Below are 23,407 nucleotides of genomic sequence, written 5' to 3' on the forward strand. Positions count from 1 at the left end.
TGGCTCTTCTTTTATAAGATTCCTGTAACAGTCATATTTTATGGAAAATACACCAAACTTTAAGTATTGGTGGGCAGTTTATAATCTGCTTATATCCCTAATGTAATGTACTGACATGTACTGGGTCAAACTGCCTCTTACACTCTTTTTCTTACATCTCTTCTTCTCTCCACCTGAGTGTTTCTCTCTCTAGCCATGTGCGCAGGCATTCCAGCCTCTGACCCCACACTGACAGCTGACTTCCTCATGCCCGCCCACCCTCTGTGTCCTTTCTGTTTATCTCAACCCTGTCTGGCTGGGTTGTGAAGAGCAGAGCTCGTTTTATCTCACGCGTATCTCCTCGTCCATCCCCTCACTGGCCCTTAGCTCCCTGGCGCTGGAACGCTCTGGAGTCTTGCCCTAAGCCTGCCTAGCGACTGGCAGCTCACAACTGGAGCAAGGGTGGGTGGGTGGGGGAGCCCCAAGGTTAGCTTCCATCGACTTAACAAGACAACCTCACTCCCTCCGTGAGTTTTCCAAAGCAGATACAGTACACGCTTGATGAAAACATCCATGGCATTAAAAGCTTCTGGGGGAAATGAATGCTGTGAGGTGATTGGCCAATGCTGTGTGGTCTGGGAGCAAAGGAAAATGTGTGAATTCCGACATAAAAGTAAACAGAAACAGATGTATCCCTGTCTGATGATTTGAATGGTCCAGCATCACCGCCTCTAACTGATTGGTTCTGTCTCGGCAGGAGAAGCCTTTAAAGGCCGGCTGAACTGTCTACCATGTCCACATACATAAACATACACACACCTGCTTTTTTTACTGGCCACATATGTGAAGTAGCTGCTATCCTACCTTTAGAGGAGGAGGAGCTGCCGGGGCGCTTGTTTAGAGCCCGTAGACCTTGCAAGGGAATATCGCCGCCCTCTAGGACACTCTTGTAAACATGACGGTCACATTCTGGAGCCACAGGCTCATCAGTAGATGATCCTCTGTCCTTCTCCACCTCGCTGTGTCCAGACTTGCTTGAGGAGCTAGACAGCAAATCACAGGAACGCAGACAGCTAATTAAACACAGTCAATTTCGTTCAGCAAGAGCTGTTGTTGAATGTTTTTATGATAGCCAAAGGCACACAAATTGGGTAATGGGCTGCCATATGGTTCTTATTTAGCATATCTTGAGGTAATTCCTGTCTTTGCAGACTTGTGGGAGACGAAATAACCAGAAACAGAAAAAAGCTAAACGAGAGAGGGAGAGAGAAAGGCTGAATTTGGAGGCTGATGTTGAGAGAAGACACTGGCTACAACAGATATCTTGGCATTCTAGAGAGGCCAGCAGCAGAGATTTCTATAAATATTCTCCGAACATTCCCACATGGTACATCAGCCCCTGCCATGCACCTGTAAGACTCTCAGGTTAACTCTCTTTCCCATGCTGTCATGTGTTACTCATGTTGCTTCTCTCTCTGTACAAACAATCCTCCCGTTTAAAGAGACGTAGTCGCCAATAACATCTTGGTAATATAAAAACCCATTCAAACCATAGTGTTTAACATCTGCAGTGCTGCCAAGCCAAAGTTTTACATACTTGCGAATACCTCAACAAGAAGCTCTTTCATAGCTGTCAGAGAAAAAAAAAAAAAAGTGCGCTGCTGGCTATACAGAGCCATTAAAATCACGTTGGCTCTACTTTACTTGCAAGAATTCACATAAACGGTCTCCAGGAAATGTACAGTACAGGAGCCATGCCAGATTTAGAAGAAGAAGAATCTCCAGGGAAGGTTCAAGGAAAATCAGACACCACTGTGACGCTTTAAAAGCAGCAACACTTCCTGCAGGTTAAAAACAGTAACACATTTATCTGGAATGATGAGGATTTCCATGAAATGCAAGTCACTGTGTACGTACTGCTCCATCATGACAAATTTCTCTTTTGTACGTTCATTAGATCAGTTTTAATGAATCTATTTCTGAGAGAATAAGACGCACTCCCATGTGCTGTGCTGCCTCAAAACATACACAAATTTGCTTAGCGTGAGCCTAATGATGCTATTTGGGCAACACACAGCTCTTGAAAAGTCTTCAACTTCAGACAGAGTCAAAAAAAAAAAAAAAAAAAAAAAAAAAGAGGACTGCCATAAACATATGTGCCTTTGAAGGAAGTCAGTTTATGAGCTGAGGTTTCCCTTGAAAACCTTTGGGTGAGTGAAATTCCACTCGGCTTTCATCAACCACTTCTTCCTTTCAAATTAACAGCAAATCAGTGGATTAAAAAGCCGGGGTACGAATGTCTTTTGCAAATGCTTGGCCATGATGACATAATGATTGTAGCAGATGGAAACTTCTGGACTGTAAGCGCATGACAGTGACTATTACTCATACTTAAATTCCTAACATTTTATTACACAAACAGAAAAGACAGCATGCCAGTATCACCAGACAAAATTAAAATGATCAAAAGCTTTGTCCTAATGTGAGCTAACGTCAACTCTCATAATCCAGTTGCTCATCCTAGTTCTGTGCACACATTGGAAGGGACATAACGGTTTTCTGAGTTATGCAGCAGCTGGGCAAGTTCCCTCTATCCCAGTGACATCCAGGTTGCTGTCTTTAAATAAATCCCCACATAGCAGCCATGTCTCGACACCACAACCACCACCCCCGTAAAAAAGAAATACGGACAGAGGACACACTGTTCTGGTGGCTTTTTGCCTTATTAACAGGATCTCCTCAGGAAGCAGGAGTCTCCCGGTTGTAGGCGGGCGACCTCACCAGGGTGGAGAAATCTCTCATTGATATTTATACCCATAAGATGACTTAAATAATAATCTACACACTGGAAGGAGGACGCACAAACATTAAAATAAGGAGGAGAGGCATCGACTTACTACTGCTGCAGGTCGGAGGCTGTTTCCAAGGGGCTGAAAGAGGGGGCACTCTGCAACAAACCAAACAAAGAAGTCATTGATAGATCCACAGGAAGGTCTCCTCCAGCTAGAATAGAGGCAGCAGCATTAGCTGTGGCCAGATTCTCTCTTCTCCTCCTCTCTGTCGTTCACTCGCTGCTCTGCCGTTTCTGTCTCGAGCACCCGGGTTTCAGAGCTTCTCTGGTCTGGCTTGGCATGGAGGAGCAAGCGTGTGTTTTGGCCTGCATGCAAGTTGGAGAAACAAGCGGCAGTAAAGAGAGTGGAAGGGAGGGGGGCGGTGGGTGGGCGTGCATCGGTCAGGGGGCGCCCATGCGTGGAGGGGGCTGTCACAGGCTCAGCCAATGAACTGCTGTCTCCCGGTGAAGCCATCTCTTTTGTCTGATATTGGGTCGCTCTCATTATCACTGGACCAGACCGAGGGACAATTAACCAGCTGGTGGTGCAAGAAGGCCAAATTACGCACACACACACACACACACACACACATATATACACGCTCAATATTCAAGCTCACACACTTGTCAAAGAAAAAAAAAAGCACTGAAACAACATATTATAAAAGAAACAGGTAATTATGTTATAAAGACAGAGAGCAAAAACAAAAGAAACACCACGTGAAGCACAAAGCGAGTGAAATGTTTAAATAAATGTAAGAGTAGCTGTTTTTAGTAGCTGCTGTTATGTCCAAAACATATGGGTGTGGGTGTATTGGGGGGGGATCATTCATGCAGCATGGTTGCACCAACATTTTGAATAGTTTACAGCAGACTAATTTTAGCACACTGTTTCTGTTGCTTTCCTCTTTTCGGACGTCACAGCAGGCAAAAATAACAGACGTGACACGGGCACTATGAATAAGAGCACAAGTGTTGTTTGCAAATACGATTGCACAATCCCTACCCCAGCCAGCCCGGCCTTGCTGTTAATGCCACATCCACTTCCCCGTGGCACGACCTAGCGTCCGCTTCCCACACCAACGACCAGACAAGGAACATTCTGAACAGCTCATTTGCCACAACATGCCTTTACACTTAGTTGCCAGGGCAGAAGGATCATTAATAACCTTTCAGAATAAGTGCCTGTCTTTATAAGAACGGCATATCGGGCTGGCAGGTCTATAGTCTGATCTATTTATAAAGCTAAATGTTCCATGTAGACTTGGGGAACACACAAGTGTCACTGAATTATCAGTGGCTCTTCCTTGCTCCACCACATCTTGTATCCCCCCCTTGTATCTGATAGGAAGAAGATGGTGTCCTCTGACACCCCAGGGTAATTGGGCTTACACACACACGCACACACACAGCATCAGTGGAAAGTAAACAGGAAACAAGCACGGGGCTTATCTGGAGTAAATGAATGGAATCTTAATCTGGTTATTTACAAGATGCCTGATTAGTGTCAGTTTATGTAAACTTTTCTTTATATAAAAGGTGGAAACTGGTCATTTTCAAACTAATCCGACACTGAAATCACTTAACATCAATTATTTTGTGACAGCTGACTAATGCTTTTATCCAGCTTGTAAAATAAACGTGGAAAAAAGAAGATTGTTTGACAGGAAGAGACATGCATAAAGGATGAAACTACATGTTGTGACAAGGGTCCAATGCTCTATATGGACATGGATATAAGCCTCTGTGAGTCAGTGGAACACCAATGACAGTATTTCTGCAGAATTTCATGTGTATGTTTCCTAACAGGTGTCCCCGTTTACTCAGAGCTCAGACTCCTGTAGGCAGCGTTCATTTTCAAAATAGCGATCGTGAGTGGGTCATGGTAACACGAATCCCATTCTTTCCAGCCCCTTGTTTTCTGTTGATATGCTCTCATGAAAACAAACAGCTTCCCCATTGTGAATGGCCTGTTATAGCCCTCCACGCCCCTCTTCTCTCCTCCTCTAAATGCTTAAAGGTAAAGGTTAAGTGTATAACATAGGTTAAATATGAAAGCACAATGAGCTGGCTGGCTTACGGAGTTGCCTCCTTTAGAATATGTCAGGTGATAGGGGGAGGCTCTATGTAACTCGGCGCTGAGACAGTGTGGCAGCAGCCCTCACGCCAGCATATGCTCGACAGATGGAGTCACCATGTCAGTTACAGGGGGCCAAAATGCTCTTCCTGACCAGAGATACGTGTGGAATTCCAGTTCCCGCAAGACATGTGTATCGATGAGCCAGTGCTTGACCACGACTGCCACTGGATGCATTTTCCGGCTCTTGTTGAACCTTGAATTTGTGACTATTAATCAAGAGGGCCATCACTGCAATCATACACAGGTCACTCTTACTTAGTGACTAGAAGTGGCCACTAGTGGACAAGTAACGATTTGAAAGTAGAATTTACACAAAGCCTTGTTGTATAAAAAGGGACTTCAAATTGTTTTAAACCATCCATCCATCCATCCATCCATCCATCCATCCATCCATTCGCTTCCGCTTATCCTTTTCAGGGTCGCGGGGGGCGCTGGAGCCTATCCCAGCTGTCATAGGGCGAGAGGCAGGGTACACCCTGGACAGGTCGCCAGTCTGTCGCAGGGCCATTCCTTGTTTTAAACCAAGGAATCAAAAACCTTTTATTATATTTAGGAACATTTTTCCTAATAATATAAAATGACTTAAAAGTTCTTCTTAGAGGTTCTTCTTGTCAGCACTCTAGGAGTAGTAAAAAGAGAGAGAACTAACTGAAGACAATTGAGATTTTTAGAGACTTCCTTCCATATCTCTAATCCAGTAATACCAAGTGACTGCTGATATGTCAATCAAACTCCAATGAGCCAGTGTGTCTGGCTGGCCCTTTAAGGTCAAATGCTGTGCATACCAGGTGCAGCTTTAGAAGTGACTTTGACATTAAACAGGAGCCAGTCATCAAGCCGAGCTCATCTGGCAAACATCCAGGCTGCCATGAGATAGAGACGGCCGCCTCCACCGCTAAACCTCCTCCACATATACACAAACCCGGAACAGGAGAGCCTGCCTCTACGTCTGGCTGATGCTAGGACATGATCTCATGCCGTAGCCAGTGGTGCCACCTCATATGATCCAGGGTGTGTCTCTGACTGACAGAGAGCGAGGAGAATCAACATCTGTTTGTGTGAAGCCAGCGCTACACTTGTCTGGTGCCAACTAATGCCCGAGGCATGGATTTGTCATGACACTGTATACTGCTTCATCACTGCCTGCACGCCTTTGGTAAAGATAGCAGACAAACAGCAATTATTATCTGAAGTGGCTGGGATTATCTTGGAACCTGATGCTCGTTTGGACTGCAGCCTCTCCAAGTGAAGAGTGACTTCTGTCTGAATCAGCCAGTCCAGGCCTCTGGCTTATGACATGTATGCTAGTTGGCAGGATGCACATCAAAGGATTTCTCTTGGGTTCTGAGATTAAGACATTGAAGAACAGGGTGCTTCCACAAAACATCAAAAGATCCCAATCAATAATCAGAACTTTTAAACACTATTAATCGAAATTGCACATGGATAAAGGCCACTGTTTTCTGCTGTCTGAATAGAATATGCTCACTCTGCCTCACAGGTGCAAATAAAAACTGAAATGCTCGTTTTTTGTTAAAAGAGGAACAAAAATAGATTGTTTCTATTTTAGATGCACCTGAGGAAAAAGTCCTGTGTATGATATGATAATAAAGGATGACAGTAGCTATATAAAGTCCTTTGGAAAGTTTGATCCTGATTGGTAATTATACATGTTGATTATTTTTAGAAATTTAAAAGCGAATATAAAAAGCTAAGAGGAGTGAACAGAGACGGACTAAAGCTTATCAGTCATCGGTATTATTAATCCACATTGATGTGACACATGACAGTAATTTTAGTATAAGAGGAAAGAAAAAGTCCTCTCACACATTACCATATAACTGTTTTAATATAGGACGATCAGGGAAAAAAATAAAAGAGGGATGAGAAACTGACGTAGTCCTTACAGACATACAGTTTGTTTAGACAATATTTGAACATGGATGTTATCACATGCAATAGAAATATAATACAACATGCTGTCAAGTCTGAAGACAGCAGTCACTTACCGCTTTGTCAAACTCCATCTCTGAAAAGAATTTATACCAAGGCTCATTCTCTAAATCTACATCTTCTGGACTTACATCCTGAGTCTAGGGGCATGGTAACAAGAGGAGGAGAAAGACAAAGAGAAGACAGTTCAGACAGCACAGAATATACACACCGAGGAAATGAGCCCATAACATTGACTTGACTGAGCCAGTTTCTAACCAACAGGACAATTTTCAAGCAACGCTGTAGGTGCTCTCAAATAAATTAAAGATATGATTTGTATTGTTTTGAAGTTGATATTTGAATAGTTCAGGAAAGATCTTAGAAGGCTACTAATTTACTTTCTTGGTAAGCAGAAAATGAGAAGATTGTTATAAAGCAATAGCTAGCAGACAGGTCACTTAGCTTAGCACAAAGGCGGGAAACAGACAGTAAGAGACCCCAGGAAACTGCTGTTTAAAAAGTAAAGAAGTCATTTCTGACACTTTAAATTCAGTGAACACAAGTGTAACAAGTTATTTCGTTTCATAAGTGTTAGCAGGGCTGCTGTTTCTCTCATTTTCATCCTTTGTGCTATGCTAACCTGCTAGCTTTAGCTAGATATTTTGACAAATGGAGTGGTATACATCTTGTCATTTAAAGGCTTGGCAAAAAACAATTCAACAGGTTGCCCAAAATGTCAAATTATGCCTTCAACAATACAATACTCACATACACAAACTGTATGTACAACTACAAGCAGCGATGTTTTCCCTGTCTGCACTGTAAAGCTATGGTCCAGTTTAGAGAGAAAACACTGAGAAATACAAAGAGGATATTTTACAGGAAAATGACTTTAACTCTGAGTGTTATTTACTCATTTATTTAACCACTGAAGCATATTGTTAGCCTCTGCTGAATGTCTAAATGCAACTTTGCATCTTTTCAAATACAATAGACTATGTGCACTTAGCATACGCTACTTCCGGTGTGGAAACTCCTGTGGGGAGCTTTGTTTCCGGTGTCCTATTCGTGCCTTGTTTATGGTTCAAAACAAGTTTAGCAAATGAATGAATCAAGCGGCGATTTACATTTCTATAGATGTCTTGGGCATTTACCCAATATATCTGTAAATGATGTTCATCGACTTGTCGATGTTTTTTCCCCCACGCCTCAGAGCAAAAGAGAAAAGGGATTCAAATTTTATATTTCTCAGTATCTGTAAACAGCGGTCCCTCGTTTATCACGGGTGTTATGTTCTAAAAATAACCAGCGATAGGTGAAATCAAGTAGCCAATTTTATTTTTTGACGGTGCAAAACGTTTCGTCGACATCGTTGACATACAGTACTGCACTTCGGAGTCACACTGCTAGCGATCGATGCAGCGATTCTGTACTGTACAGGAGAGACGTCACGGAGGAGTTCGTCTGCAGCGATCAGGACGCAGGACACAATGTGACGTAAAAAAAACAAAAGCATGCAAACTTGCACTAAAAATCAGCAAAACAGCGAGGTGAAAGGTGAACCGCGTTATAGCGAGAGACCACTGTAATTTTTAAGGTAAGTCACAACATACCCTTCGTAAATACTAATGTATAGAAACCCTTACCAGCAATCATTCATTTTTTGTGTGGCTTTTTTTCACGGTTTGTTGACATGCTGTGTAGGTGTGTACTTGACTAGCTGATATCGACATAACGGGGGAAACATCTGGTTTGACTATTCTTCACCTGTAGTTTGAATGCTGAACATTTTCCTGTTTAAATCATAAGACCAGTCACTATACAGAGATGTGCTTCTGAATGTGGACGATGTGTCTTCTGATTTTGTAATGCAGTTCTGCTTGTGTTGAGTGATGTAAACAACTGATCGATCTAAACTCTTTAAACGTCAAAGTTGATCATTAGATTTTTTATGACACAACAGTGGTGAGTGTTCCCACCTTCTGCTCTTTGTAACTCAACGCGATCTTTCCGTTTTCGAGTTTTGGACATGATTGTGGAGTATATCTTCGCAGTAGCGATTGACCGCAAAGTAAAGCTACCAGAAATGTACAACCCCACATCCGGTCTCAAACCAGGAAGTTAGCATTTTCTCGTGCACAGGGTCTACTACTTTAGAAGGGAGAAAGGAAAAACACTTTCAGCGACCAAAGATAACACACTATCTATAAAATACAAATGGATATAAAACTGTCCTTTAAGCCTTTTACCGGCACAAAGCTGTTATTTAATAAGAACTACATATCAATTTTATTCTAATCTAATTAACAAGCAGATACATAATGTCCAACAATACATGCATACTCATTCTTGATCCGCAGAAATGTAGTCATATATGGAGAACAACACAACTTTGTGTAACATGAATGGACTGAAAGGAAAATGACCACCTCCATTAACAAGCGCATTCTTCTATTATAACAATTTGAGCTTGTAATTAAAAACAACAGAGCTCATTATTTTACCCCTGTCCCGGGATGAATTGGAGCACACTCCTAATGAATGCACTGGTTGGCACTGCATTCATTAGGAGAATCAGGCTAGATCTTGCCTAAAAACATCTACTAGTTTGATGTAAATGGGCTTCAGACAGCAATTACATAACCAACTAAGTACTTCATTACAATACCGAATATTCCCATGTCCTCAATATTATGTAAGAGGGAAATATAAAAACAGCCACCTGAATCTTATGAGACACAAAAGATAACTCTCAAGGACACTGAGTAATGCTGCATCATTTCCTCATCACAAAGTGTCCAGGTGAGAAATGAACATAAGACAGAGAGCATTGCATTTCCTCTCTAGTAAACACACAGGATCAATGTTTAGTGTCTGTGCAGGGACTCTCGGGATGCTCTCACGAGCCGATTCAGCCCAATAACCTTAAACTGAACACAGGAAGACAATGGCTATCCTTGTAAGTGATACTACTCCGCTTGCTTCCAAACAGGATCGTCTGTCACCGCAACAGGACACCCTTAAGGAATGTAGTGGCTACACATACGTCGCCTGCCGAGCCGTTAGTGAAGCTGCCACTCAGGAGCTTAGACACAGTGGAGGTGGTGGGGGTGCGGGGGTCGCATGATGGGTGGAGTGTGGAATAGCTCACACGACATGAAAACACAAAGGCAGAGAGAGGAAGGGAAAGAGAGAGGGCGGGGGAGAAACAGGCAGGAGGCTAGCATACCGTTCTCTCCAGTTTCAGCACCGATGATTTCCCCGGCTCGTACTCAAAGATGCTCTTGGGCTCGGCGCGGTACTTCCTGGTGTCTACCTTTTTATCTGGGGGCTCCCACTCATTCCTGTGAAGAGAGGCGTGAATTGGGGAAGGGTGGGGTGTGAGATCGAAGACAGCCAATCCTTATCAAGTAGTCTCCATAGCAACCAGCACAGGCTAAGATATCTTTTTTTTTTACGATTCATATATGACGTCCGCCCTCATTATGCCTGCCTCCCTGTCCTCCTCCTCTGCGTCTAATGATGATAGGACAGAAAATTCAATTCACAGTTGAGCCAAATGAGTAATTTGATTAGATAAACTAGATTGGACCTGGTAACAAAAAACAGAGCGCAGCATTTCCTGGGAGAATTTCTTAACAGACAGTCAAGTATAAAATGACTATTCAGAAAAACAGAAAAAAAAATAGGGCAAACAAAAAGCATGCCCTCTTTGATGAGCATCAAGAACAACGCGGGACGTTTCAGCAGCACTGATAACGACGCGTTTAGGAGCGCAGGGCTTCATCCACAAACACCAAGGAACAAGGAAGGTCAGTCCTCAACATGTCATCTGCAGCTTTTGTGGGCAACACTTTATCCTCTATCACCTGTCTGCCTTCATCACTCCATCACTCACGTCTCTGAGTGCAGAGGCAGGCCTTTGTCTGTGCTGACATGCGGTGTGGAAGGTTGACACTAATCATACTTCAAGCAAAAAACTAGAGGACACAGTGGTGGAAGCCAATGGGAACAAAGCATGCTTAGATTTTCAAAGTCAGGGAATAAATAGATTTTTTTGCTCCACTACAGTAAGCCCTGCTTATCTACACTTACTAACTCTGTAGGTAAACACAGGCAGTATTTCAGTATTTGAAGTATTCCGAACTGTGAACAGCTTCTTCTTCTAACAAACACAAACAGAACTGTGCTGTGTGTTAAGTATCAAAGCAAACATCTTCTCTTTGGACTGGGGCAGATGGAAGATGCTGACCTTTTGGCAGAGGGTTTGAGGGAAGACGACCGCATTGGCACTGGCATCGAGCAGCCTCTTGAATCAACCTCATTCTCACTTTTTGAGCGTGGGACTGCTCTCACTGGAAATAGGAACATAAATACCTCAATACTTGCACTGTGTAAATAGTGCCTCCAAATTTAGAACATTATTTTGGTTGAACTCCTACAGCTACTTATCCCAGACTCACCATCTTCCAAGTAACCAAAGGGGGTAGGACCATCATCTGAAAGAGGAAAGTACAGCAATAAAAAGTGATTTATTATTAATTTTATCTCTTGCTGTCTTTCTTACTTAAAAAGCAATGAATATAGCACAGTATTAAATAATTCAGAAGACACTGAAGACACTCTTTTCCTGCTTTTTCCCTTGCCTCACACCTTCCATTAGACCAAACACAGGCAAAGAGTGTCAAATCAAAGCACTTCAAGGGAAGCATTACTGAGCTAAAAGGGGATCCAAGCATCGATGAGCACTGAGGGTCTGACTGAGTAATGCACTGTAGAGCCACAGAGCCAGAACTGTCACAGTCAGAGAGCTCTGGTAAGAGTCACAGCTACACATCTACGTTGATCACTGAGCATCTCCTTTCATTTGACCTAAAACCTTGCTGTGGTGGCTAGATGTGCAAATCCAAAACCAAAACTATGAGCCAGACTCTACCTTAACCATCTAGTGCTTCAACCTAAACACTGGTTAGTAGAGTATTATTATGAGATCTTGCATAGATTCAACTCTGGGTAGCAGACTAAAAACCTTAATGTAGGACTACAGCAGCACCTAGTGGTGGAAATAATGCAAAAGATGCCTTATTGCAGAAAAGTCAGAATAAGCATCTACAAAATTTAAAAAAAAAAGATTACAGCCTGAAATTTGTAGTAATAGATGGTTAACAGAAAAAAAAGAACATGACAATATTATTAAATTTTTCTGATATAAAAGGAAAAATACACTTGAAGGCGTCGTGCATCATCCATGCATCAACTGGAAATAGTATATTATTCAGGGGATGATCATAACACTTCAGTAGATGAGATAACCTTTTCTTTAATCAATGATTGTTTCAATAATTGTAATAAAACTCAGAATTTAGGTTTTTTTATTTCACTCCTGAAGTAGGATTTTTTGATAATTATGCATAAAAAGTATCACTCATTATATAATTTTGTTATTTACACCTGTCGTTTTCCTACTGTGTTATGCCACAGCATACAGTATTGTCCAAAAGTGTTGTGCCACCCCTCATTTCTTCATATTGTTCTTTAAGTAGCTTTGAGGAATAGTTCTCCGTGTATTCTTTTTCACTTCAGTCCAGTTCTGTCATGAACCGGCTGTGTGGAGGCAGATGAGGACCCAAACGCAAAACTCACAGAGGCAGGAACTGAACTCAAAATCACTGCTTTATTGCAGGTTTCACACTAAACTGGGAATACTAACAGAAGACCGTGGGAACACAGAAAAACACACAGGTTCGGGGAGAAGACATTGACGACACGACACTGACCTGATGGAGACATGCACATAAATACACAGAGGGTTAACGAGGGAAGTGGGAGCACACGGGGAACACAGCTGACACAGATAATCATAACGAGACAGGGCAGGAGCGAACACAACATGACGCATACTGACGAGAGACTGTCAAAGTAAAACAGGAAGTACACAGAGGTTCAGACAGGAGGAGAGAGAGCACGGGGAGAACACAGACATAACAGGCTGGGGAAAACATGGAATAAAACACAAGGAGAGACGAGGGCTCACAGATACACAGGGGCACACAGGAGGTAACCAAATAAGGAACATCTTAACTAAATAACCTAGGAACCAAGGCATAAATGTAGTGCCTCTTCACCTCACTGTACAATACCTTGTGCAATACTTTTTGTAAATAGTCAACAGTGCAATAGACTCAATACTTGAAATGTGCAATTCACTTGTATTTTTATTTTTTTATTCCTATTTATTCTATTTATCCCCTTTGTATATTTTATTTATATTTGTTTCTGTATTTATATATGTGTGTGTGTGTGTGTGTGTGTGTGTGTGTGTGTGTGTGTGTGTGTATATATATATATATATATATATATATATATATATATATATATAACAATTCTGTAACTGTAACTTCGGTCGTTGCTGTGCTTTTTTTGGAAATCGAATTTCCCAGAGGAACCCACCCGAGGGATTAATAAAGTTCTATCTTATCTTATCTTAAATAGGGAACAAAATACAAAAACACATAAAAACTAAGAATACTGGGCCAACATGGCCCAGGACCATGACAAGTTCTTGTACCTGACCATTTTCAGAGAAATGTTTTTTTAAGCCACACTAACCTATGAATCATTTAAGCACCAGGCGCCTAACAAGGGCTGAACCTGTGTTGTTTTTACAAATGACAAACGACTCAGCAAAGAATCAATTTTTAAACTGCATTTTTAGTCACTTTGTTACCAGCAGCGTGTCTCGGCATTGCAGCATGTCCTTAAAAAAATGTGAGGAAATTGGAAAAATTGAGGACAAAAGAAAAAAAAAAAGCCCAAAAAGCTACATACAGCAAACGAACAGCATCTGAAAGTCATGTACTTAAGAAATTGGAAAAAATCCAGCAAAGATCTGACACAGGACCTAAGAGGTGCATCCGGCCCTTAACTTGATCCATCTACCTTTCATTGAAGCCTCATCAGAAATGGTCTTTGTGGAAGAGCGAGTATCAAGAAGCCATTCTTAAGGAAGAAAAGGATAAGATATGTCAAATTACACAAAACCTGGACTGGAAATCAGTGGCTACAGGTCTTACAGAGTAATGAATACAAATGTGAAATTCGTGGTTCATTAGTATGTACAGGAGAGGTCAGGAGAGAGGGACAACAGTGAGTCTTTACAGACATCTGTAAAACATAACGGAGGCTCTGTCATGGTTTGGTGTTGCATTTCAGTTGGGATACTGAAGATGAAAATCGATGAAATTATATACACAGAAAAGCATCATCAGATTTTGGTTTACAATGCAATATGTCTGTGAAGGTTCTCAGTCATCCAGGTCATCGTAGTCAAAGGAGCTTGCAAAGAAAAGCGTCTGGACTTCTTTAAGTTGCTTGAAGATGTTTCACCTCCCATCCGAGAAGCTTCTTCAGTTTTAAGGTCAAATGGCGGAGAGTCCCAGATTTAAACCCAGTGGGAGTTTCCCCCCACAGAGGGACAAAAGGACCCCCTGATGATCCTCTAATCACCTGAGCCAAGGTGTGAAACTGGGTGTGGGTCCCAATCAGCCAGGGTTTCAGGGGAGCTCATTGTGAAACCTGGCCCCACCTTATCATGCGATTTCCTGAGGTCAGATGGCCCAGGATGTGAGTGGGCGTTAAGTCGTCTGGAGAGGGATCTCAAAACTGGATTATAGATGGCAGACAGTTGGTGTCGTAAACCCCCGCCTCTGTTCAAAGATGGTCGCTCACAGTGGACATAGATGGCTTCTTTCACTCCTCTTTCAAACCATCTGTCCTCTCTGTCCAAAATGTGAACATTGGCTTCGAAGAGCCACCTCCACAGGCCAAGACTCAGCAGTCCATCTGCATCTTAAGGATAAAGGACGCTCTTTTGAGGATACCAATGTTCTGCCATTTGACCTTAGAACTGAAAAAGCTTCTCGGATGAGAGGTGAAACGTCTTCAAGCAACTTAAAGAAGACCAGACACTTTTCTTTGCAAGCTCCTTTTACAATGCAATAACATCTAGAATGCATCTGATTGGCAACAGCTTTGTTTTTCAGCATGACAGTGATCACAAACACACTGCCAATGCAGTAAAAGCACACCTGGGCAGAAAAAAACACACAATCAGGAACACATTCAATCGTGGATTGGCCTCCCCAATGCCTGGACCTCAACATTACTGAATCCATGTGGGATCATCTTGACTGAGAACAGAACAAAAGGCAGCCAGAATCCAAAGAAGAGCTGTGACTGAGCTTCAAGAAGCCCGGAGAACTATTATTAAAGAGTACTTACAGAAATTACTAGAAAACTTCGCAAAAAGAGTTCAGGCTGTGTTGAAAAATAAAGGTGGTCAAACCAAATAGTGACTTTCAAGTTTGTTAGAACTGTACAAACTCTATTTTTTCCTTATATATTCTACACTTCCACGAAACAAGGGGTGGCACCAGACTTTTGCACAGTATTAGATGCAAACAGATTCGTTCTGTGATCAGGAGTTCTGCACGAACCTTGCGGTGTATTTAAAGATTACTGTTAAGAAACACATGTCAGAAAAGATTACATTAAAGCCTTTCTGCATCTTCGAGCTCGGTCGTTTCGAGGCGAGTAGGTACTAGCGCAAAGATTAAACACAGCTGAAGTATTTAAGAGGGTCCAAGATGGCTGCAGATTAGTAAAGCCAACGAGAGTGGAGTTACTGCCATCAGATACCTTTCGATTTCACCTGAATCTCATAGCTCTCAGGGAATATGTAGGTGGGACGGTAAGGGTTTTCCTCAATAGGCTCTATGCACAATGATGGAGAGACAGAGGACAGCATGACATAACACAGAGACACATATATAAAGACACACAGGGACAGAAACAGACCAGGCAAAACTGATCAAACAGAGAAACAACACAGAGTAGAAAAAAAGAAACGACTTACCAGGTATTTTGTGAATCTGTTTGAACATTGTCTTATACCAGTCTTTGGACTTTTCAGTGTTCTGAAATTACAGTGTGGGAACAATTAATTCACAACCAGTCAATGAGAATTTCAGAAGAGCATCATCTGCATCCTTTTCGAGCAGGAAGACGTTCCCCTGTCTGAGTTTCTCAGAGCATTTTGTTTCATTTAATAAAGTGCAACAAATGAGAATGACAGCATCTCATTTAACGTTAATTCTGATGCAGTGCTATTGTGAAGCTGACACCTAAATGTGAGAGTGCTATTAGTAACACACACCTGCTATGAGTGTGATTAGAGGACTATATATTATATTTATTACAACGATTAATAAAAATAAAAATAATAATCACATCAAAAACATGACATGTGGTCATGCTTTTTGTGTAAATACCTCTTTTACTGTAGTATTAATCACTCATGTGTTATCTAAACAAAGCACCCATTAATAAACATTTACAGAGAGTCGATTAGTCTTCATTCGACAGCTGGTTTAATCGCTCACCCGTACAGGCACAATGGGCTTGTTGAGAGGACTCAGCACAGGGGAGTGCAGTGATAGCCGCTGCCTCTTCCCGTCCATTTCAGGGACTGGACTGACAGTTTCACTTCTGGATTCGGGGCTTTTGTCCCTTTCTGGGGTTGGGTCTGTGAAGCACAAGAAAAATAAGCTAAAAGAAAGCTAAGCTCACAACACATTTCCAGTGATATGGCAGCACAAGCAACCAAGAAGCATGAAGAGAGATTATATAAAATTTGTGCAAGAAATAACTTTTCAGAACATTTCAGATGCAGTACATTATTTACTTAAGTTACTTCCACCACCCATTTATTGTTTATGCTGGGAAACCACCATTACTTACTGGGATACTTCACTCAGTGAAGTGATTCAGATATTAATACCGCTCTACCAAGCAGAGTAAGCCTGTAGCTCAGTTTACTGAGCTGGCTACGTGTGTTTTCTACTGCTAATAAACTCAACTTTTAACTTAACAGGGAGACTCTTAATAATAGTGCCACCAGTGTATTTCCAGCAATCCAGATGAAAAATGTCTTTGGAATATGGGTCACCAGCTCATCCTAGTAAGCTACACAATGCATTTTGGGTATACTGCCTTTCATGCCCCTTTTACATAAAATACATGACAAATATCAGAAAGTATATTGTCTTTGTTTTCTACATGACTTCTCAGTGGTACGACAGGCTCAGTCACACACACTTGGATTTAAATGATAAGGATAAGGTCTGTCCAATGTCAAGTAAATAAATGAAAGAACAGAAGCCGGCCTACAAAACTCAAGTTCATGCTAATCAGTAATTTTTCCATGTAACCCACTGGTGACGGGAACAATAAAGTCTAAGATTAAAATCCCAGGTTTGATAAGAAGCAACACAAAAGAAAAACAGCATCAAACAAAAAGGAAATGAAATGTGTTCTGTATAACCTGAGCATCGTACTGCGTTCCCAAAAATGGTAACATGTTGGCGCCAGTATCTTGACTTATTACTTCATGACGCTTGTATCAAACTAACAAACAAGTTAGTCATGAAACCGGGAAAAGGGGGGTGGTGAGCACACAGATGGTTCAGTCGAGAAATGAAAAAGGTGTTGCGCTTTAATAAAAGCAGCACTTCTGCGAGCAGTCGAACGAATGAAAAAAAAAAGTGTTATATGTTGTAGACATCAACAAGACCTCAGTGCGTACCTTCAGAATGAGAAAGCTGCTTTTGCTGTTCTGTTGTGAAACAAACACGGACAGAGACATGGCAAGTAAAACGTGACTCAGCAGTGATGTGTGAAAGCAGTTGTTATACATGTAACGCGGACAGAGACAACAACACCGTTAAATGTTCCATGTGAGACTTTGAACACTGACACAGCAGAAAACATCTACTCGCTAAGTAAAGATGTAGCGGAGTGATAAGCAGAAAAGCAACACAACCAGTGCCTGAACTGTAAGCTGAGGATATTCTGTGTTTTGGCAGCTGGTCCCTCTGCATGTGTGTTTTGCCGGTGCTCCAGTGCAACATTCAGTGGGTCTGAGTGACATATATATGACTTAATACCACCAAGCTTCCCTAAAAGGGCACACAAGCAATTTTAAGCTTCTTAATATCTGTCGCCCCCAACCTACAGACAGGTGTGCTCACCTCTGTTGTGTTGTAGCAGGACTATGGTGGGGTTAACTATGCTGGTGCAGGGATAAACAGAGCTGGGAGTCGATGTCACCGAGTTCTGAATGTCAGTGGAGAACGGAGCTTGATTTTCTTTTATGCTCTCAGATGAATTGTTCTGAAAGTGACAGAAGATACAAGTTTACAAGTCAAGAGAAAGAAAAACTGTCCTGTAATAAAAACAAGAAGAAAAAAAAGACATCTAACCAGCACCCTAAAATAACAAGATCAATCAGTGCTCATAAAATCAAACCAAGATCGTGTGTTAAATGGGGTGGAAGTAAACGTACCTGGCACAGAGTGTTGTTTACAGGAGGTAAATCGGCTGTGTCATTGCTGCCACCCTCAGCCAGTCCTGCTTTAGAGCTGTCTCCATTAATCTGGCTTGTCCAGCCACCTAAAAAGGGTCCAAAACTCTCTTAGTTTGGCAGCCAGCGCGGCAAGAACAAAAACACTGGGGACGATGCTAAAAAGTAAATTCTCTGACCGAGCTTATGACAGCAAATCATAACAGATAATTGCAGATAAAATAAATCTCCATTTCATTCTGCAGGGTGTGAATGCTTTCCTTAGTGGTTTTCATGCATGGGGCTGTTAATATCCCCAGAAAAAAAAGAAGAAGGATTCTCCCACAATCTCTGAACTTTGTCACAAGAACAAAGTGCCTATTCAGTTAGCTGTTAAGGCCATTTGTTCCACTGGCCTTTATATTCAGACTCTACAACAATTAAAGCATCTCCCCAAAAGCCTTGGCTAGCCTCCAGACCGGTTCCATTCCGCTCTGCACAACAAACGAGCCCACAGTTAAGGCTGCCTGCTCCAAAGTGCAGCGTGGGCAGGCCACAACAAAAGACCTCTTTGACACTTGTATGAAAATATGAGCAATCGCCCTTCATCACGGCTCTGAGCATGCCCAGCTGAGCATACACTTTAAAACGTGAGTAGTTATATAATCCTGCAAAAACACTTGAAATGCTGACAAACATGACGAAACGCCCGTTAAATTACGGCCAAACTGACATCCTCTGTCCACATTTTACACGGATGTGCTCCTGGTCCCCCACCACCACACACACGTGGCCATGTTATTCTTGCTAACCTCTTAATATTCTCTTCATCATGTGGAGAGCTGTTACGAAACAACTGTGGCAGCTGTCCTGACTTACTTGGTGTTGAGATGACGTTTGGCTCATCGCTGATGCAGTCCTCATCATCGATGTGGACGAGAGTGGCCCTTAGGGTCACCACGCCTTTCCCTTTGCAAACTCTGCTCGGGTCCAAATCTGAAAACATTCAAAATCTCACTTTAGCTGCTATTTATTTATTTGTTTTGGTGGTTGTTAAGGAACGTCTTGCTGCTGAGAATCCAACTTACTGCTACTTCATGCTCCAAATCGCCAAAATAGAACTGTTACATCAAAACCAGGCCATCAAATTAATATCCTGCTGTCCTGTAAAACTAATTACCATGAGCACCCCGCCAGAGGTGAAAGTAGAGCGCCTGAAGCTTGCTCTATGCAGAATTTCTTTATTCCCTCGTTAAATTAACACCCAATTCTCAACAAGTGACTTTGAAGACCACATTCTATGTCTTCTGTGTGAGTATGAGGTTTCCACAACTGTAGTAGCTGAAACATTGATGAGCCACATGGATGCATCACCTGGGGTGGGAATCAGGTCAGGAGAGCCTTTCATGCTTTTCACAGGTGTAATCCTGACAGCACAGACTGTTCGAGGACCTGAAGGGACTTTAACACAACAAACACACAGGAAGGAACAAAAAGAGTTTTTTTGTGTGTGATTATGAAAAAAATTTAAGGCAAAACATCCCACTTTTAAGATTTGAAGCAATTATCCAGCAGTTATCTATCAGCTGTTCATTAAAGCAATTCACTGTCTGATTTAACAAGGGTGCTCGTGATCGATTTAATGCCATGCAAGTGATGAATTCACATCATTGTGGTACAGAGGAGATGAGGTTAAATTAACTATTTGATAGGCTTAGACTGAGAGCTGACTTACTGGGAGTTGCGCTTGGTCTTACGCCGCCCTCTGCTGGAGAGCCCTGGAAAGTAAACACATGGAAGACTATTAAATAGGAGGATTCCCCAAGATAGATTCCTATGATGTATTATTAACTATTAACCTGCAGCTACACAAAGATCCAGACAGAATTCAGAAAAATTTTTTATGAACAACAACTAAATAACTTTTTGTTGGAGGCACAAAACAAAATTTTCAATTCATTTCAGGTCCTAGCAGAAAGAGATGAAAGGGTTTGGATCTATGGGCACCTATAAAGAAATCCACTCGTGTTCATTTTAATCTACAGTCACCTGTGCTTCCCTCCAATGTTCATGACTTAGTCTGACAAATGTAGCACCGCAGCAGTGGAAACATCTGCATCATTCTCAATAAACTTCACATCAGATGGACTGAGGAGCATGGATTTGATAACCGGGCCAGGTCTCTGCTTGTTAGAATGGATGACTGTATGCACTGAAGGAATATAACATACACAGAAAATGTCTTTTACGGGTAAGATTTGCTTTAGCACTGGCATTAATAGTGAAGGCACTGCAAAGACAGCTTTAATGAGGAACCACATACAGCTATTGAAACTGTGGTTGTGCCTCTGTGGTTGGGTTACACACTGAAATGAGATACAACACAGGAAGGCAGCGAACTTTATCTGTTTAAATCATCTGAAGGCTCTTTCACATTAAGTTATATTAGTAATTCAAAGTGTTGTTTAATTCAGAAAAACTTTCAAACTCAAGCCATTGTTTGCTTAGAACATAATACAGCACAGTCTATATAACATATAATGATTTTTTTCCATCCAGAGAGACATTACAACTTATGTTACAGATACTAAAAGTTGCAGTGAAACATCGGTAGCATGGATCAGATGCCACAAAGATCTGTTCAATGCATTCTTGCTGTACAATTCTACTGTGACTCAGCAAAGATAATTAAGATAAGATTATTGAGAATCAAATTCAGTGCTTTCAGTACTTTTCACTTTGATATAAATTCAAAAATTGCACATGTGCTTCCCTTTAATGACAACAAGACAGGAGAAAAGTAACCCGTATTGCTCTAAGCTCCAGCAGTGGCGCATGCAGAAGTCAGAGCACGGCCACCATAAAAGTATCTGTGAAACTTCCTACTGCTCATCTGGCCGTTGTGCTCAGGCAGCATGGCTGATTTAGGAGACATCCCCATTTCAAATGCCAAGAAAAAGACTGATTAAGACTGCAAACACACTCACCAAGACACTCAAACAGTTACTTGTTCATATACACAAACAGACACAAAGAGTGTTTTCTTTTCATTTTCATTTGTAAACTAAGAGGAAAACAGTGAGCAAAAGCCAGAGCAGCAAAAGCCGTCTAGAATTTACTCTGCAATGAAAATTTTAAGCTGCTTTTAAAGTTGTTCCTTTTCTTCTGAGTTTGCGTGGGACACTGTGTGCTCTCTGTTTACACATGGCGGTAAATAAGCCAACCTGCAGAACAGGCTGATGTTCCAGCTGGAAGCCTCCACAAATAGGCCTAAAATGGATGAGGGAAAATGGGAGCAATTCCAAACAAGTCCCAAGGAGACACAAAGCAAAAAACCTTTTTAAACGTTTTCCAGTATTGGAGCCGAGCCGTCCCTGAGCATCAGAAACCGTGTGTTTATTTCCCGTTCCTCTTTAATAAAATCAGCTTGCTTCTTGACCCCCTGCATCCCGGAGAGGCAAAGCATCCATGATCTCATTTCCAAAACCATTAACAGGCATTCCTTTGAGGAGTGCTTACTCTGATCTCAGTTCTGCTTCCGCTGTATCCTCACATGAACCCCGAGATGGAGAAATTTACAGTAGAAAGAGCATTTTGAGTGTGTTTGAAATTCTGGCATATAACAGATAGAGCGAGTATGACAGCTGACAGCGTTTAGTTTGCTGTATAAACACACAGAGCAGAGATCATCCCTGGCCTTTTTAGGAAGAGGTGCTTCTGAGCACAGCAGGGCAGAGAGCACCATTCATCCAGACTGTAAAAAAAAGGGCAGAGCATTGCTAGGACAGCACGGGCCGGGCCAAGGCAAACAGAAAAATAAGTAGACGCTACATCAGCCATCTGATTAAAACATTATCTAAATTCACTGTCATTCCTTATAATCCAGGAAGCTCCTGTGCACTCGGGTCCTGTTATGAGTCTATTTGGCTTAGTGGATATGAAGTTAAGTCACTATTTGCTGAATTTGTTCAAAGTTCAGCAGACCAGTTAGTGGGCCTTGAGTTAGTGGCTCAAAGGTTCCAAAGACAGCCTGACTTTCCTGTTTTTAAAGCTAGCGGATGTGCTATTAAGTGTTATTTGTGCTGATTTCTCAGAAACCCCCCCAAAACAAAACAAGTCTGACATGTAGAAACTAAGTCTTATAACATTTACCAAAAAAAGAGTTAAATTCAAATTCACAGTTTAACAATTAACAGGGTAGGTGTCATTATATTCACATCACAGTCAGTGAAACACCCTCTCAGCTCTGACCTCTGCCATTATCTAAAAGCAGCAAAGCCCAGATGATCCATCCAATATGCATCTCTCAGTTCCATTACAACACAACGCTCTCTCTCACACACAGATACATAAACCTCCTACTGAACGAAAGCTCCCTGGTGTGACCAACACTGCCAAAACAAACAACTCATAAAAGCCAACGACCACCCCAAGGCGTCACTGCATGTCTGGAGAGAGAGATACATTACCTTCCTGATGATGTGTACAAACAGCCCTTATTCCACGACGTACATCAGGATCCTCTGAAGCCCCGTGAGCCGCACGGCCGAGCTTTGAGGGTCTCATGTGGGCGGAACAGTCCCAGGGTTGACCTTGACCTTTCGCTATGCAGGGGGGGTCTGTTTGCTTGCGACAACAGGCGTGTTCAGATGCACCTGTCACCACATGCCACCTGGGAATGTTGCACCCACTCAACAACTGTGGAAATCCTCCTGCCTCTTAAAATGCTCACGCAGGACAGCAGATGAGAGACAGAGAGGCAGACCAAAGATGATAGCTGCAATTTGCTACTGGATGATTCAGCCACCCATAAGGTCTTCAATGCCACAGATGCTTTCAGGTTTCCCGGAATCTGCCTGCAGTCCCAGCGCTATTCACAACTCACGTCTGAGCGGGCCATCGTGTGACGAGGATTCTATTGGCTTTTTTCTTTTTAATTTACCTGCATTCGTAAACAGTTGCTGGCAGGCAGAAATGGAACTCTAAGCCCACTGGCTGGCTACACTGAAAGCCCCCATCATCAAGGCCCATTGCACCCAGAAGCTTAGCCAGCACAGTAGCTGATGGGTTCCCAGAATCCCTGATTCAAAAGAAAGGCTCCCTCCCGGCGCGAGGGCAGTATTCA

The 23,407-nt window shown here is 42.1% G+C and overlaps 1 protein-coding gene across 12 annotated transcripts in view; it reads right to left on the bottom strand.

Annotated features, from left to right (window-relative positions):
* Positions 1–23,407, bottom strand: part of sorbs1 (sorbin and SH3 domain containing 1) — a 42,392-nt gene that overhangs the window by 12,196 nt on the left and 6,789 nt on the right. Inside the window, exons 1-16 of one of the 12 annotated variants that reach the window (XM_076891892.1) lie at positions 22,752–22,952; positions 20,018–20,060; positions 19,657–19,743; positions 19,162–19,278; positions 18,286–18,392; positions 17,972–18,113; positions 16,325–16,467; positions 15,799–15,859; positions 15,582–15,656; positions 13,824–13,883; positions 11,348–11,383; positions 11,137–11,239; positions 10,114–10,228; positions 6,959–7,042; positions 2,877–2,926; positions 844–1,022 (exon numbers count right to left, since the gene is read on the bottom strand). In XM_076891892.1, coding sequence (XP_076748007.1) covers positions 844–1,022; positions 2,877–2,926; positions 6,959–7,042; positions 10,114–10,228; positions 11,137–11,239; positions 11,348–11,383; positions 13,824–13,883; positions 15,582–15,656; positions 15,799–15,859; positions 16,325–16,467; positions 17,972–18,113; positions 18,286–18,392; positions 19,162–19,278; positions 19,657–19,690 — 1,306 coding nt within the window. In that variant the 5' untranslated portion in view covers positions 19,691–19,743; positions 20,018–20,060; positions 22,752–22,952. Of the gene's footprint in view, positions 1–843; positions 1,023–2,876; positions 2,927–6,958; positions 7,043–10,113; positions 10,229–11,136; positions 11,240–11,347; positions 11,384–13,823; positions 13,884–15,581; positions 15,657–15,798; positions 15,860–16,324; positions 16,468–17,971; positions 18,114–18,285; positions 18,393–19,161; positions 19,279–19,656; positions 19,744–20,017; positions 20,061–22,533; positions 22,686–22,751; positions 22,953–23,407 lie in introns of those variants that run through there. The other 11 variants (XM_076891895.1, XM_076891888.1, XM_076891887.1 and 8 more) reach the window with 11 other exon arrangements.

Source organism: Maylandia zebra, linkage group LG13 (assembly GCF_041146795.1).
Source record: "Maylandia zebra isolate NMK-2024a linkage group LG13, Mzebra_GT3a, whole genome shotgun sequence".
Taxonomy (NCBI): Eukaryota; Metazoa; Chordata; class Actinopteri; order Cichliformes; family Cichlidae; genus Maylandia; species Maylandia zebra.